Source organism: Falco naumanni, chromosome 5, assembly GCF_017639655.2.
Source record: "Falco naumanni isolate bFalNau1 chromosome 5, bFalNau1.pat, whole genome shotgun sequence".
In the NCBI taxonomy this organism is placed as follows: domain Eukaryota; kingdom Metazoa; phylum Chordata; class Aves; order Falconiformes; family Falconidae; genus Falco; species Falco naumanni.
The window spans coordinates 36038595-36052790 of NC_054058.1; the positions used below are offsets into that span (position 1 = coordinate 36038595).

The 14196-nt window shown below is 40.5% G+C and overlaps 1 protein-coding gene across 7 annotated transcripts in view; it reads left to right on the forward strand.

The window, feature by feature from the left end:
* The window catches only part of TNRC6B (trinucleotide repeat containing adaptor 6B), a 60262-nt gene extending 46167 nt beyond the window's left edge, over positions 1–14095 (forward strand). For all 7 annotated transcript variants that reach the window (XM_040595781.1, XM_040595782.1, XM_040595784.1 and 4 more), the window contains one exon: positions 9–14095. In XM_040595781.1, coding sequence (XP_040451715.1) covers positions 9–399 — 391 coding nt within the window. In that variant the 3' untranslated portion in view covers positions 400–14095. The remainder of the gene's footprint in view (positions 1–8) is intronic.
* The last annotated feature ends 101 nt before the right edge of the window (positions 14096–14196 follow it).

Consider the following 14196-nt stretch of genomic DNA (forward strand, 5'->3'; position numbering starts at 1 on the left):
TCTTCTAGGTGTGTGTTGGGAAACACTACCATCCTGGCTGAGTTTGCTACAGATGAAGAGGTTAGTCGCTTTCTGGCACAAGCCCAGCCGCCTACACCTGCAGCAACTCCAAGTGCACCCACAGCAGGCTGGCAATCCCTGGAGACAGGACAGAACCAGACAGATCCAGTTGGACCTGCTTTGAATCTCTTTGGTGGGTCAACAGGGCTTGGGCAGTGGAGCAGTGGTGGCGGCAGCAGCAGCAGTGGGGGTGATCTCACTGGCGCTTCGTTGTGGGGGCCCCCAAACTATTCTTCAAGCTTGTGGGGGGTCCCAAGTGTAGAGGATCCACACAGAATGGGCAGCCCTGCTCCCTTACTACCTGGAGACCTTCTGGGAGGAGGGTCGGATTCAATCTGAACTTAGAACTTTCAACTCTGACCTCGTGACCTTTTTTGGAACAGCAGCAGCACTAACTTGACCTTTTCGTTTTTTTCAACTTGCAATAAATACATTTATAAAAGGAAAAAAGAAAACGGAGAGAGAAAAAAAGGTGGGTCATTGATAGACTGTCTGAGCACATAGTTGCCTCCCTTATATAACTTCAGTTTTTTTGTTTGGAATATGAATCCAAAAAGAGAACATATCACTCTTGAAATACTTGAATCATGAACGCCAACTTAGAAAGACAATGTGAAGCAAGTACACATACCATTTAAATTTAAACACAAAAAATTAAAAAAATTAGTTTCTAGTTTTTCACTTTTTCATGTTATACGGAAGTTGTTGCTAAGAAACATATATACTGAAAAAATAGCTTTTTAACTTTGTTTGCACTGGGTGTGTTTCCGTCCTTAGGTCTACCATGTTGGGTTGGGGTAGGGGAGGGGTTCAAAAGAAAAAGGGGGGGTGGGGGGGGAAGACTTGACGGAGCCTCACTTTAAAAATGAAAAAAAAAAAAAAATCAAAAAATTAAAAAACCCACAAAAAAAAAAACAAAACTGAAAAAAACAAAAACAAAACAAAACAAAAAAACCAACACTTTGTGATTGGCTGGTTGATAAGTACCAGTGTGTTCTGGCACATGTAACTGCCCACGTGTGCTTGTTTCTGTGTGAGTGCGTGTGCACATGTTCGTGTGTGTGCATTTTTTTCTCTATATATATAATCTTGAAACGCTGCATTGCTGATGGTCTACGGGCTGGCTGGCCATCTGCATGTCTTGATTCTGGAAACAAGACAGGCATGGTGGAGTCCCTGTGGCTGAAGCAGAATCCAGTTGGGCTGGATTAAAATTTGTCAGTAGGTTTTTTAAAATTGATTTTAGCAGGGTGCTATCTCAAGTCTGCAGATCATATTGACTGGGGTAGTCGCTTCCTAGCCCTTGTTCTAACGTTGTGGTAGAGCAGAACACTGCCATATCCAAAGGATTTGGTGAGAGGGGAGCCAGTGTTGTCTTTTGAGTAGCAGTGTATTTATTTGTCTGCATGTGGGGGTTTTGTACTGAGTGAACCCTAGAATGTTTGTTATATAATGCAAGCCATTTTTTTTTTTTCTTCCAATGAGGGGAAAAGAGGAGAAAAGAAGACATTGCCATTTTTTGTGCAGCTAATACAAATGTTCTTATTCAGTCTTTCGCAGGCTTCAGTACCTTTAAAAAAGAGTGGTTCTTTTCTCCCCCAAACCTAATTAGGCACCCGTGCTCATTCTTGAAGAATCCATCAAAAGCTTGAAAGTCCAGCCCAACTAAATTAGCCTTTTAACTGATTTACTGCTTGTATTAAAACTGACAAAAACTAAATCATGTCAGCAAATAGCTGGCCGGCCTGCCTCATCTCCTGAAAGCACATGCAGCTAACTCCTTTCTGCGTCCTTCATGGTGAGCGTTACCTGTGCCAGGCCTTGGTGTATTACAGCGCCAGACCATCACTGACAGAAACGTTTACTTACGAATGTTCTTAAACCAGTGTGTACTTCAAACGTTTCCTTTTGTTTCTCTGTGTTGTGTTTTTTCCTGTGTACGTGATTTTGCTTAGGGAGGTATATTAACTAGCAAATACTTTTTTTTTTTTTTTTAAAGTATTGCACCTTTTTGGGTTTTGTTTTTACTTTTTCTGTACTGTTGCTTTTTAATTTCTGTATTTAAGGAAAGGTTTGGGGTTTTTTTAGCATCAGTGTAGTAGTACTCTGGGCAGGATAGGGGTGACCTATAATCCACAGTGATAGCCAGTGTATGCGTGCATGTGTGCGCTGGGAACAAAACTTTCAAGACCTGTTGTTGTGAAAAGAGTTGTAGCAGACTTGAAGGAACATCCCTTGACACAAAGCGGGAAGTCTTTCAGCGAGGTGGGGCCGGGAGAAGAGGGAAGAGAGATACCGGTACTTTTTCCATAAGTGCTAGGACTTCCATGTGGCATTGTCTAGCTGTTACACTGTCTAACAAAGTGCCGACATTCTGTACCAGCACGTACCTGTCCATTCCAGCCCTCAGTGGTAGTAGTGCTCGGGCTTTATTACCGGGGAGGGGGGTGGGGGGGGATAGGGGAGCTTCTTCAGCATTTTCATTGAAGGATACGACAATGTCTAATACGTTAAATTCTGTAAGCATGGGCTGGGTGGGGAGAAGCAAAAGCAGATTCAAGTAAGGGGGTGTGGGGGTGGTGGTGCCTGTTGGGGGGGTGTGTGTGTGTATGCCTGTGTGCTGGGGGTGGGAGGGAACGGCTGGGGACTTAGGTGGCTTTTTTACTTCGCCCTTTCTATGTAAACCCAATGTCACAAGGAAGACTGAGGGAAATGCTGCATATACACATGCCTGTAGATTTGTATGCAAAGTGTTACATGACGAAAAGTATGAGTAGGTTTGTATTTGTTCAGTAAATTGGAGTGTGCAGCATACTCTGGCCCCTTCTGAATATACTTTTCTATCATGTCTCCTCCTTCATCCATCCCACCATGCACAAAGAAACAAAGTGCTCTCTTCCAGCTCCTGCCAGCTAGTGCCCCTCATGTGCACACATCCGTAAAGCTTTGTTTCTGCTAGTCTCTGCTCAAAGACCAGCTGCACTCAGACACGCAGAGCAGGTTCTTAAGTCCTGTGCCAGCAGTACTTCCTAGTTGAAGCAACTTTGGCCTGGAGTAAGCCAGTATCCATTCTGTCACATGATTTGCTATACATGCTGGTTCATTGCTGTGTTCCACCCTCACTTCTCTCTCCCAACCTGCCCTAAGGTCCCTTTTCCTGCACTTTGGGCTAGTTGAGTTCATTGCGATACTACGGTGAAAGCCGGGTGCTAGAGCCCCTCTTGTTTACAAGACATAATGAGGGATTTGAAATATTTAAAAAGAAAAGCTAATTTGTTCTTCCATTGTAAGCTTAAAGGGAAAAAAATTAAAACATACAAAAAAAGACCAAAAAGTGCATATATATATTTTAGATGAAGACTAACTCTGGGAGCATTTAACAGTGTTTTTGTTTTTATTTTAACATTTTATTTTCCTGCTTTAAATTTGCAAGCATTCTCAGGAATTCTAGGGTAGGAAGCCAGTTTTTTGAAGATGGTTTATTTAACCTTATCTTATCCTAGATAGATGGCTGTTTCTTGTTGATAAACTTTTACAAGTTCCTGAATCTTCAAAATGTTTGAAAGTTTTTACTTTAAAATAAAAATGCTTAAAAAAAAAAAAAAAAAAAAAAAGAAAAAGACAAAAAGAAAAAATCTCCAAATGTTACTGTCAAGCGGGGGATCAAGAATTTTAAAGACTGTATAAATTAAAATACATTCAAAAACTTCTCAATATCAGCAACAGAAATTCATTGTAATCTTAAACAAGTTGTGGGAGAAGAAGGATTATCATTTATAGTGCTTTCTTTCTCATGCAGACGTGTGCAGTTGCATGGAGAAGAGAAGTGTGTGAATTGTGAATGGAAATATTATCACTTTGTTCCCTCTTGATTGAAACTAAATGAAAATATTCTTCCAAGCACCTTTTTAAAAGCAAAGTGAAACTATATACCTAATTAAAATGCAATATAGTTTAACTGAAAGAGTTCTCAGTTAGGAGGACTAGCAGGAAATACATGATGGTGCTGCTTTAAACCACTTCAGTAGTGCTAAAGAAAACCAGTGCTGACAGAATACCCAGTAATGAAGTAGTCTTACTATCCTGCCTTTTTTAGTACAGAAGAAAGAGAGAATATGGAAAAACTCCAGTAAAACATATATTAGAAATCAACTTCCCTGTTTTCAGCTATTTGGTCAGTTTTATTCCCCACTTGGAGATTTGCTGCTTGCTTTTCTTCACCCACCCCACCTCCCAGTCTTTCTGTTTTGTTTTGTATGAGGAAAATAACCTCTTAAACTCTTCTGTTCACCCTGTTGCTGCTGCTGGCTGTCAGGGCTTACAGTCTTGAACTTCAGAGTTCGGTGGGATGGCCAACTTCTGTCTCCCAGCTGTAAGGGTCAGGGGCTTGCTCCGCCTGAAATGGCTAGGCTCAAACCACAAAAACCACGCTAGTGCCTTTTCACATGTACCCACATGCCCTACAGCAGGGGGAGGGAGGGAAGGCATGGCAAAGTGAGGCAGTATAGCCACTTCGTTGAAATAGATGTACCCCGTTCCTAAGGAAAAAGCGTGCTGCGTAAGCATGTCGTGCAAAGAGTTACATAACAGTAGTTGAGAACTTTTTTATTTATTTAAAAAACAGTAAAATCAGATGCCAAGTTCTGTCGTTTTTCATATCAGTTGCCCAATGTTTTCATGTTGCACTGCATGTACATCTTGAGTGTATACGTGTGTGGTGTTGAAAATAATGCATCAGTAATAGTGCGCTTTAAAAAAAAAAAATAAATCCTGTCATGGGCCAGTAGGAGGATTTATTTAGGGACTTAGGGATTTTTTTATTTTATGGAGAGAATTTCTGGGTGCTTTCCCAGAGGCTGTGTTTTATCAAATCAGTAATATCCCAAAAGAGAGGAAACTGTAGGATTTCATCAAAAAGAACCCAGAAACTTGACAGTCACTTGGAAGTGGGTTGTGACTGACTGCTGAAGGGTTGGCAGTCTGGAGCTTCGTTGGTCTGCTGGGACCAAACCTATTGTACAGCAGTGTGTTCCTCCTTCCTCCAAGTGTGCAGGCCTGCAAATGTTAGTAACTGTCTCCTTGGTGATAGTTTTCCTAAATAGTTAAAGCTAAATTGATCTTACTATTTTCCGACTACAGTTGGCAGTTCTGTTCCTCTCCAGATTATATGTAGCTAACCATGATGTTGCTGGTATGACTTAGTCATGGCACTGCTAACCATTGTTAAGTGATTTCTGAGCTTTGTGCCAACCAGAGTCAGCTTCCAGGGACAACCATCACTTAATGTTGTAAATATTCTGCTACCATTTGAGCTCTTAACAGTGATAAGTCAGCAGGAGTTGATGTTGGGGTGCTTCCAGGCTTTTTTATAAAACTGTTCCAGGGAAGGAATCGGTGGCAGCATCTTGTTTAAACATATCAACAGAGAAGGTAAGGAAAAGAGACTAGGAGAGGCACAGCTTGGAATAGACTATGGGCATCTGTTTCCAGATAAAAGTCAAATATAACATCTTTCACTGGAAAACACTTTTTAATTTCTCAAGTGATAAACAGAACTCAATTAATTTTGTTCTTGGTTTGGGTTCTCCAGGTTATACAGTTTAAACATAGACATACTTTACAGGTGGATTCAGCATTCCTGTTTTTTTCCAAGTTTTGAATCTTTCAGTGCTTAACTAGTAAAAAACCAAAATGAAACATTTCTAAGGAAATACCCATTTGTTACCAGCCACTTTGCTTACACTGCCCTGCAGTGTGTATCAAGCTGAGAGTTTTTAATGGGTTTGACAATTCTTTGCCTCATTTGAGTATTTTATTTTAGTAGTGACAACAAACACAAAGTCTAGCGAGCGAAAGAAAAAAAGGTGGGGTACAGCTCAGAAATCTCTCTTGAGACCTTCGAAATTTACTTTGGAAAGCATTAGTGCCATGTACTTTGGAAGACTTGCCATCTTTTACCAGTGTTTTTATGCTTTCACCTGGACGCTTGCCCAGCAGTCTTGAGAATGAGTGTTTTGTTGGTTTGGGGTTTTTCCCGATCAGAGGGTGTCAGGTTTTTCTTGTAAGTTCTTTATTTTGCCTCATGTTAAGTGGCTTGGGTAATGAGCAAGAATATTAAGCCAAGTGTGCTTTTCTTCAGCAATGTAAGCAGGATGTTTTCAACAAACTAGCTGGGGTGCCCACCTCAAAGATTAAATAAACAGTTGAACCTTTATATTAAGTTCCCCCCACCCCAATTTCTAAACATTTATTCCTGAAAACTTTATTCTTTTTTTAAAAAATGCTGCCACATCTTCCACAATGTCTCTTAGTAGTGCATCCAAACAGGACTGGACTGACTGTAGGGGGTTGGTTGGTTGGTTGGTTGTTTTGCTTCATTCTTTATTATGCTTGCCTCTTAGGCTTCTGATTTTGTTTGTGTATATTGTTTCCCTGTTGACTTCAAGAGGAGTACTGTTTGTATATCTGAGATACCCAAATTTGGCCGAGTCTGGTCAGGATCTGGAGTGATCCTCATGTGAATTAGTCCCGCTGACCTTAAATGAGTGCGTACTGGTTGGGTAAGGGCTCTTTGTGTCAGTAAACCTTAGCTGGATCAGGGCCAAGGTGGCACATGAGGACCTGTTGGATTTCCAGTGCAGCAAACATATGTGTTGCATATGTCATATTCACTGTAAATCATGTGACCTTACTATCCAGGTTTCTCAAGTGGATTGAAATGCTGGTTTTGTGATGGATGGTTAGCATCTCAGGGTATGAGTTCTCATTGAGTAAAAAGTAGGGGGTTTTCTCTCTAAAGAGGTAAGGTTCCTCTAGCAGAAGCAGCTTTATTAACTGTAAATATGCATGCATGTAGTTGTGGACAGGAAAGTAATACCAATAAAACTAATCTGAAATGAAATGTAAAAACAAACAAAATCCTCACAAACAAAAAAACAAACCCAACCCCCACACACACACACACAAATGCTGTTAAGTGCAACTTGGGTCCTGAGTCTGAAACAGTATACGCAGAATCTGTTGGTTTGTCTACATTGATTTTGCACAAAATATCATTTCAGTTCTTATTTGTTACTATTTTGTAATATTAGGAAATTATACTGTAAGATCATATCAGCCATGCCTGCTGTGATCAAAATACAGGTTTCTAAAACCCAAACTCTCTTTCTTTTCCTCCACATCCAGTACTAGGCTTCCACCTGTGGCAGAAGGATGTTAACAGTAATGGGGAGAAATATGTACAATTTCCCAGTGTAGACAGAGCAGGTTTTCCCTGTTGACCTGAATTTACATCCAAACCTATAACACAAAGCAAAAATTACACTGTAGCAGAGTCGTTAGTTGTGCTAAATGACAGGAGATTAACTGGACATTTTTAGCATCCTTACTAGTTCGTGTTGCTCAGAATGTTTTGCGTAAGTGTCCCATCACTGTAAATACAAGTGTTGCTGAATTGTACCAAAGTTCCCCTGCATTAGATAATAGGAAGCAGGTCCATTTTGTAGTGACTCGCCAAGCAGAACTTTGCCTACAATAGAATTTAAGGGTCTGTCTACATTGCTGTTAAAACTGAGTCAGGGTCCTGTTTAAAATACAGCTTTCTATTTTGTGGAGTTATGTGAGACTTTAAACTTTGTGATGTAGTAACTATAGCTTCTAATCCTTACATGAAAAGTGATTTAAGATTTCATCTGCGCTACAAAAAGCGCCACAGCTCCTGATGGTTTGGAGCCTATTTTTAAAACTATTGTCAGGCCAAGATGCAGCTTCATCTGTGGCACGCAGCAGACGACATCTGTTTGCATACACAGTTTGCATGCGTGTTGCTTTTCATTGAGCTATGCAGGAAAGTTTTTTCTCTGAAAGTCTCCCAGACTCCTATGCTATACAAGCAAGCTTCTAGCAAATGAAGTGCCCTCTGCAAAGAGCCATTTTTGCCCTGTATGTGTGACAGCTGGGACTGGTGACATTCAGCAGTGTTAGGGTTCCTGTTAACTTTGTAGTGAGAAAGGGAGTTTTTTGACTTGACTCTGACAGCCTTTCTGTAAACGAACACAGAGCACTCCAGGGGAAAAGGAAAAAAAAAAAAAAAAAAAGAATGCATTGCGCTAGCCAGCATTAAGTATTTTTGCAGCAAACATTCTTGACTGTGGTGGGCAGAGGGGAAGAGAAGAAACTGGAGAAGTTTGCATGGATGCGCAATACAAGGAGGCAGTGCTTAGCAAGAAATGTTTCCTTCAGCACTAAATGCCTCCTCTTGGGTATTAGTGTGTGTTGTTGCATTCACAGAACTAACTTCCTCATTTATTTTTTTTTTTACCTGTTTGGGTTTTTTTAAAATTAAGACAAAGTAGAAGCTTCTCCTGTTTCAGACGAAACACAACCATAAGCGAATATTTTGTTCATCGTTTACTGTTGAGCAGTAAGAGCAGGTTGCACAGCTTGTTAGAATAGCTATTTTAGTGACATGGTTATGATATTATGTGCTTTCTTTCCCCTCCCTCTCCCTGCCAGATATGGCTCACCCTTTCTATATAAGGCGCTGTGTGGGTTTTTTTGTTTTGTTTTGGGAATGTGTGGAAAAGAAGCAAAATGAAGTGAAAATGCAAGCCAAGGTAGAACAGCCTTACTTTAGGGGGTAGCCTTACAACAGAGCTTTATAGTGAGTGTGCTGTATTCCAAAACATGTAAGCCAAAAACAAAAAAGCATTCATTTATGCAAAAAAAATTTTAAAAGAGGTGTTGGAAGACTTCTTTAATATGTACCTTCTAAAGGTAGAGTAAGGTCTCACCAAGTGATAGGTTATTGTGATACTTCTTGCTGGGTCAGTAGGGATGGGTTGGGGTATAAGCGCTTAACATTTTTCTCCGATGTTTTTACAAGCAGTAAGTTAAATGTGGTATTTATGAATGTGCCTTTGTGAGTACAGTGACTGTCTAATTGAGGAGACCACTTGGGCTGGAGGGGAGACAATGGTCAATTCATTCTTTCAAGAGGTCAGACATGGAGATTGCAGCCCACTGGTCCCTTTTGACAAGCAGCATCTTTGGGCTGGTCTCTACACTGCACAATACGTATTCATATGTGGTAGAGATCGGGGAAGGGGGGGTGGGGGGGGCAAAGGGACGTCATGTGATGCACAGAAGCTGTTGATAGTTTTAGGCTAGTCTGCTGTTGCAGGTTGAGTTTGTATACGTATTATGTGGCTTCTCTTTATGTTTTTGTGCATGAGTGTGAGTGTGTGTGGCTTTATTTTTTGTAAGCACTGGAGAATTGAAACACAGTGATGTTTGAGACAAATTTATACATGTAGAGAAGATGACGTTTTGTAGCTTCTGTTAAATAGTGGGTGCAGGCACACTTTTACCCTCTCTGTCCGTGTCCCAATAAGAGAAACAGGAAAATTTATTTTTTTTCAACCCTTCAACTTCCAGCACACTTAACGTTGCCATTTAAATGAACAGGGTATTACACAAGAAGAAAAAAAGTTTTTGAAATGGTGAGGTAGAAGTGTTTAAAAGGAAAAAAATCTGAAGTAATTTTTTGTTTCTTCGAAGCTGTTTGTAGCTAAACATGGGAATCTGCAGTGTCTCCTTCCATTTGTTTTTTTTTTTCTAATAATTCACCTCTTCGTCCCACCCAAAACATGAGGTGTACAAGATCAAGAGCTGTCACTGTAGCCCTTCAAATTCCCACCCTGAAAAGAAACTCCAGTGGGATCCCTCAGCTCTATTCAGGAAGACAAAGAGAGGAGAGACTCTGCAGTTTTCTTTGCTTCGCTCTCATTCCTCTCTAATGGCCTTGAAATGTATTATTATGCAAATGTGAATTTTGATACTGAACTTAAGAAGAGGTTGTTTGTTCTTTTTTCAAAAAAAAAAAAAGGTCCCATATGTGGTCAGCATTGCTTCTTTATTTTGTAAGTGAATTGTAAACTATGCATTCTGCAACGGGGGTGTAGGGGACAAAGATAGCTTTGCTAAACTGTTGAGGAGTTTCTGTGTCCATGGTATATCCATTATAGTTTGGTGAAGTGAGGAGGTGATGACTTTGAAATAAAAAGGAGTTGATAAGAACCGCTCTTTTTCAGAAGTTGGCCAATAAGTAACTGGGCAGAGATTTAGAAAACTAATGTTGGCTGCAAAACAAAAGCTGTTCTAAACCTTGCGCAGGATTGTGAATTCTATCTGTGCAGTGTTAACCCAGGGCCAATAGGGTGAATGGGACACCAGCTCTACCTGGAAAACTATCTACCACCTCCTGTGTTCTGGCCCTTGTCAAGCTCAGGAAACGCAGTGCTGTAGGCACTGTCATCTTTGAATTTACTACTCGTTTTCCATTATAACAGTCCTTGCGCTCTTCCAAGAGAATTGGAACACAGCTGGTCCTTGATGTCTACACTTTCTTCTCCCTAAAAATTTCTTTGTTGCTGTTTCTGGCACAGCTCATGCAGTGACAGCACAGCTGGGGGCAAGATGGTGGAGGTGGTACCTAGTGCTGATCAAAGCATGACAAGAGGACTGCTTTTTTTCAATGTCAGCAGCTACCAGCGCTTAGTTGTCTGGTATTACTGCCCATGACTTAGCATTAATGTTGGCTGTGCGTGAAATGTTAGGGAATGTAGACAAGGCCCTCTATTTAAAAGAAATAATCTTTTTTTACTATGAGGTGGTATCGTAGTAGTCATAAAGAAGGTTTCACTTCCTTACATCTCCAAAATGCAGTCATTGTGAATACCGTGTGTTCCTTGAAGCTTGCTGAGCTTCCAGCAGCAGTCTCCTCAGCAAAATGTAGATCTCGCTGCTCTGTCATGTTAATAGGGACCCTTTGACTTGACTTTTTCCTTTGTCCATGGTGTACCATGGTACCTGCATTATCCTTGGCATTATCTTAAATGTACTATCATAAACTGAGAGATTATCCTGCCTGTATTCAGTGTTTTCACGCAGCAGTTTTGTTTTTGTTGACATTCACAGTACTGTAATAAGTAATAGACTTGATGATCACTCTCGCATCTGTGCCTGCCTTGCAGATGTGATCTTATCAGGGTTCCACTCTGTCAGATTGCCTTTAAAAAAAAGAAAAAAAAAATCTGAAGTTTAAACTCCTCACAAAAATACCTCGAGGTACATTTTCCCCTTCTGATGTAACCTTTTAAATCTTAACTTTTTTTCTAAACTTAATGGGCTTTTTATTTCCATCTGTTAATCTCCTTTTTAGAAAAGATCTTTGAACTAGTGGTTTTGAGCACAGGACCAGAAAGAAGTCAGGAACTCCTGAATTTTAACATTGGCCCTTACTCTTCCCTTGCCTTGGGCAAGTCATGTAACTTTTTTGCCTTTGTTTTTTCATCTGTAAATCGGGGGTGATAATACCTACCTCACAGGGGTTCTGTGAGGATCATCTAGTAAATATTTGTAAAGTGCTTTAAAGATGCATGATAGAAGTACTAGGAGGTTTTTACAGCAAAATCTTACAGCAAGATAGCTCATTATTTTTACATTGTTTTTTTGTGTGCAAGCAACTTTTTGTTTTTTAATGATTAAAGCCATCAGACACTCAGATCCTAAGTAACAGAAGTTGATGGAGTTTCAGTTACTCATCCTCCTCTTCTGTCTTTATGCCAGTTTCCCTTTGCTCTTCCTTATACAGTTATGCCAGTGTTGCTACAGGTCAAGTCTCTTAATTGTACTCGTAGATAAGCTTCAGACTTGATTTAAGTACTTTGAGCTTGCTGCTTCTTTCACCAGGTCACCAAACAGGAATCAGCTTGTATATTTTTCCCTGCCCTCTAATAGCGTTTTTGGTAATGTCATCATTCAAGTGGACACATCTTTTCCTGCCATCAGAAAGGGGAGGTGGTGTGTAGTTCCAGAGAGGGGACTGTAATATGAAGAACCTTGCCACTTAATGCTGCTGCTCCAGGGATGAAGGGCAGAGTAGCTTTCTGTTTCCTTCCCTGATTTAACTTCAGTGTGTTACCAGTGACACTTTAAATGCAGTGTTTCTTCTTGTCCACAATATACAGAAGCCATTACCTGCCAATAAAACGTAGGAACAGAGGGAATGATAGTAATGCTGCTTGCGTATATGCCTTACAGCTCTCCCAGAATGTCTCTGGGAGGGCGGTGAGGGATGAGGTCTTCATTGGGTAAATCCCACAGCTGTCAGGGAACCTCTGCTACTTTCTCCCCTCTCCAATCACATGGTCGCTGTTTCTTCTTTCTTGGATGTGCGTCTCAGGGATGTGCATACGATCCCATGCCTTTTGGAATTTGGCCTTTGAAATATCAAGAATATGGCTTCTGTACCTGGAACCTTCCTATCTGACACTCCCTGGTCCTCTCTGTCCTACGTTGCTCCCCATGGCCTTAAGAACATCTGTCCACTGTTGCCATATGCCACCCTCTCCATCTTTGCCAGTACTCAAGGTGAAGCACATATAGCGATTCTGCAGAGAAAGAAGGTGAAACAATGCATGTGCACCTGTGGGATTTACACACATATTATCTTGGATTTCTGCCACATCCTGGCTAAAGCATGCAGAATATCTGATGCACAATGCTTTTTCTTTCTCATCTAGAAAGCAGAACAAACAGCAGTGTGACTGCTGATGGTAACTCTGTAATGTTTACTTTGAATTAAATGCTAAGTATTTTCCTTAAAGAACCAAAACCCCCACATTCTAACAGAAGTAACCAAATGTAATCTTTTGGAGGGCGAGGGGAAGGGAGGGGAGGAGAAAAAGCAGTGGCGGGGAGCATTCTGATCTATTTTAATCTCCACCGCTTGGATGGAGATACGAAATGCTGCTTTGAGTTCCACAAACATAAGGGATTATGTTTACAAAGGTAAATGCCTTCTACTTGTTCAGGAAACTGGCTAATGGTGGGCATCAGATGTTTGACAAGTTTCTCTTCATTGCAGACAAGTAATGGGAGAAGGGCGTGCCTGGAAGAGGAATGGAGAAATAGATTAATTTCATCTAATCGTCTTGGTAAAATAATGCCACCACCTTCTCTCCTCACAAAGTGGAGGGAGGAGGTTGCAGAACAGAAAATCAGCGATGTCCAAAATGGCTGGATTAGAAAAGGCAGCTTTTCTACTTTGCACATAAATAGGTAACAGGAAGGTACAGGTAAAGTCCTCTTGCCTGAAACACTGTCCCCCAGAAGCAGACATTGTAATAATAAAAATAGTGGCTATGTGTATATTGATGCTATTTGCAAGTTACCTATAAGTGTTCGTTTTTTCTTATACTTGAAATGGCTTCCTTTACTAAACTCTCACCGTAGCTGGGGTTTCTCCCCTCCTTCTCTCGTGTGCAGTAAAGAAAATGATAGGACAAATGGGGAGAACGTAGAGGAGACGACACAATGTCTTGCATATCCAGGTTTCATCTTAATTTCTATCCCACATGCTTGCAGAGGTTTGAACTTCCGAAGGGTTTTCCATGGACACAGAAACTCGGCACTTTAGAAGGTGCTCTTGTATGGCTGGCTGCCCCCCTTCTCCTCCTTTTCTATATTTTTATTTTACTTTTAGTATAGTGGTACTTAAAATCACTGGTTCACTTAAAGAAAAAACCAACAATAAAATGTTTAAACTCTACTAATGTACAAATAAGCTGAAATGTTGCATTTTATGTGTATTTTTGCCATAGCAGGTACTGTATTTCTCATGCTGGATTTAGAAGAAAAAAAAAAGGAAAAAAAAAAAAGAAAAAAAAAAAGAAAAACAAACAAACAAAAGGGTGATGTTTTATTGGAGTGTGACAAGTTAAGAGTAATAAGGAATTAAGTCGTCGTCATTTCATTGAAACAGAGATGGTGTAATACTTATATAAGTTTTCTGAAGGTTTTTTTGGGCTTTTAAACAGCTTTTTTGTTTTTATTTTATTTTTATTTTTTGAAAGATATGATTGTATTATGTGCAACTCAGTTGCTTACATTATAACTACAAAATATTTTTGGGTTCCTGGAAAAAAAAAAAAAGAAAAAGACTAATAAATGTGTTTGGCTGCTAAGCATTTAACACTCGTCGTTTCTGCCCGTTCATTGAGCCGCGCGCGTGCGCCGCCGCCATCTTCGTGCCTGTCACCCGGCGCGCGGCCTCCTCCCGCCAGGGGGCGCCGT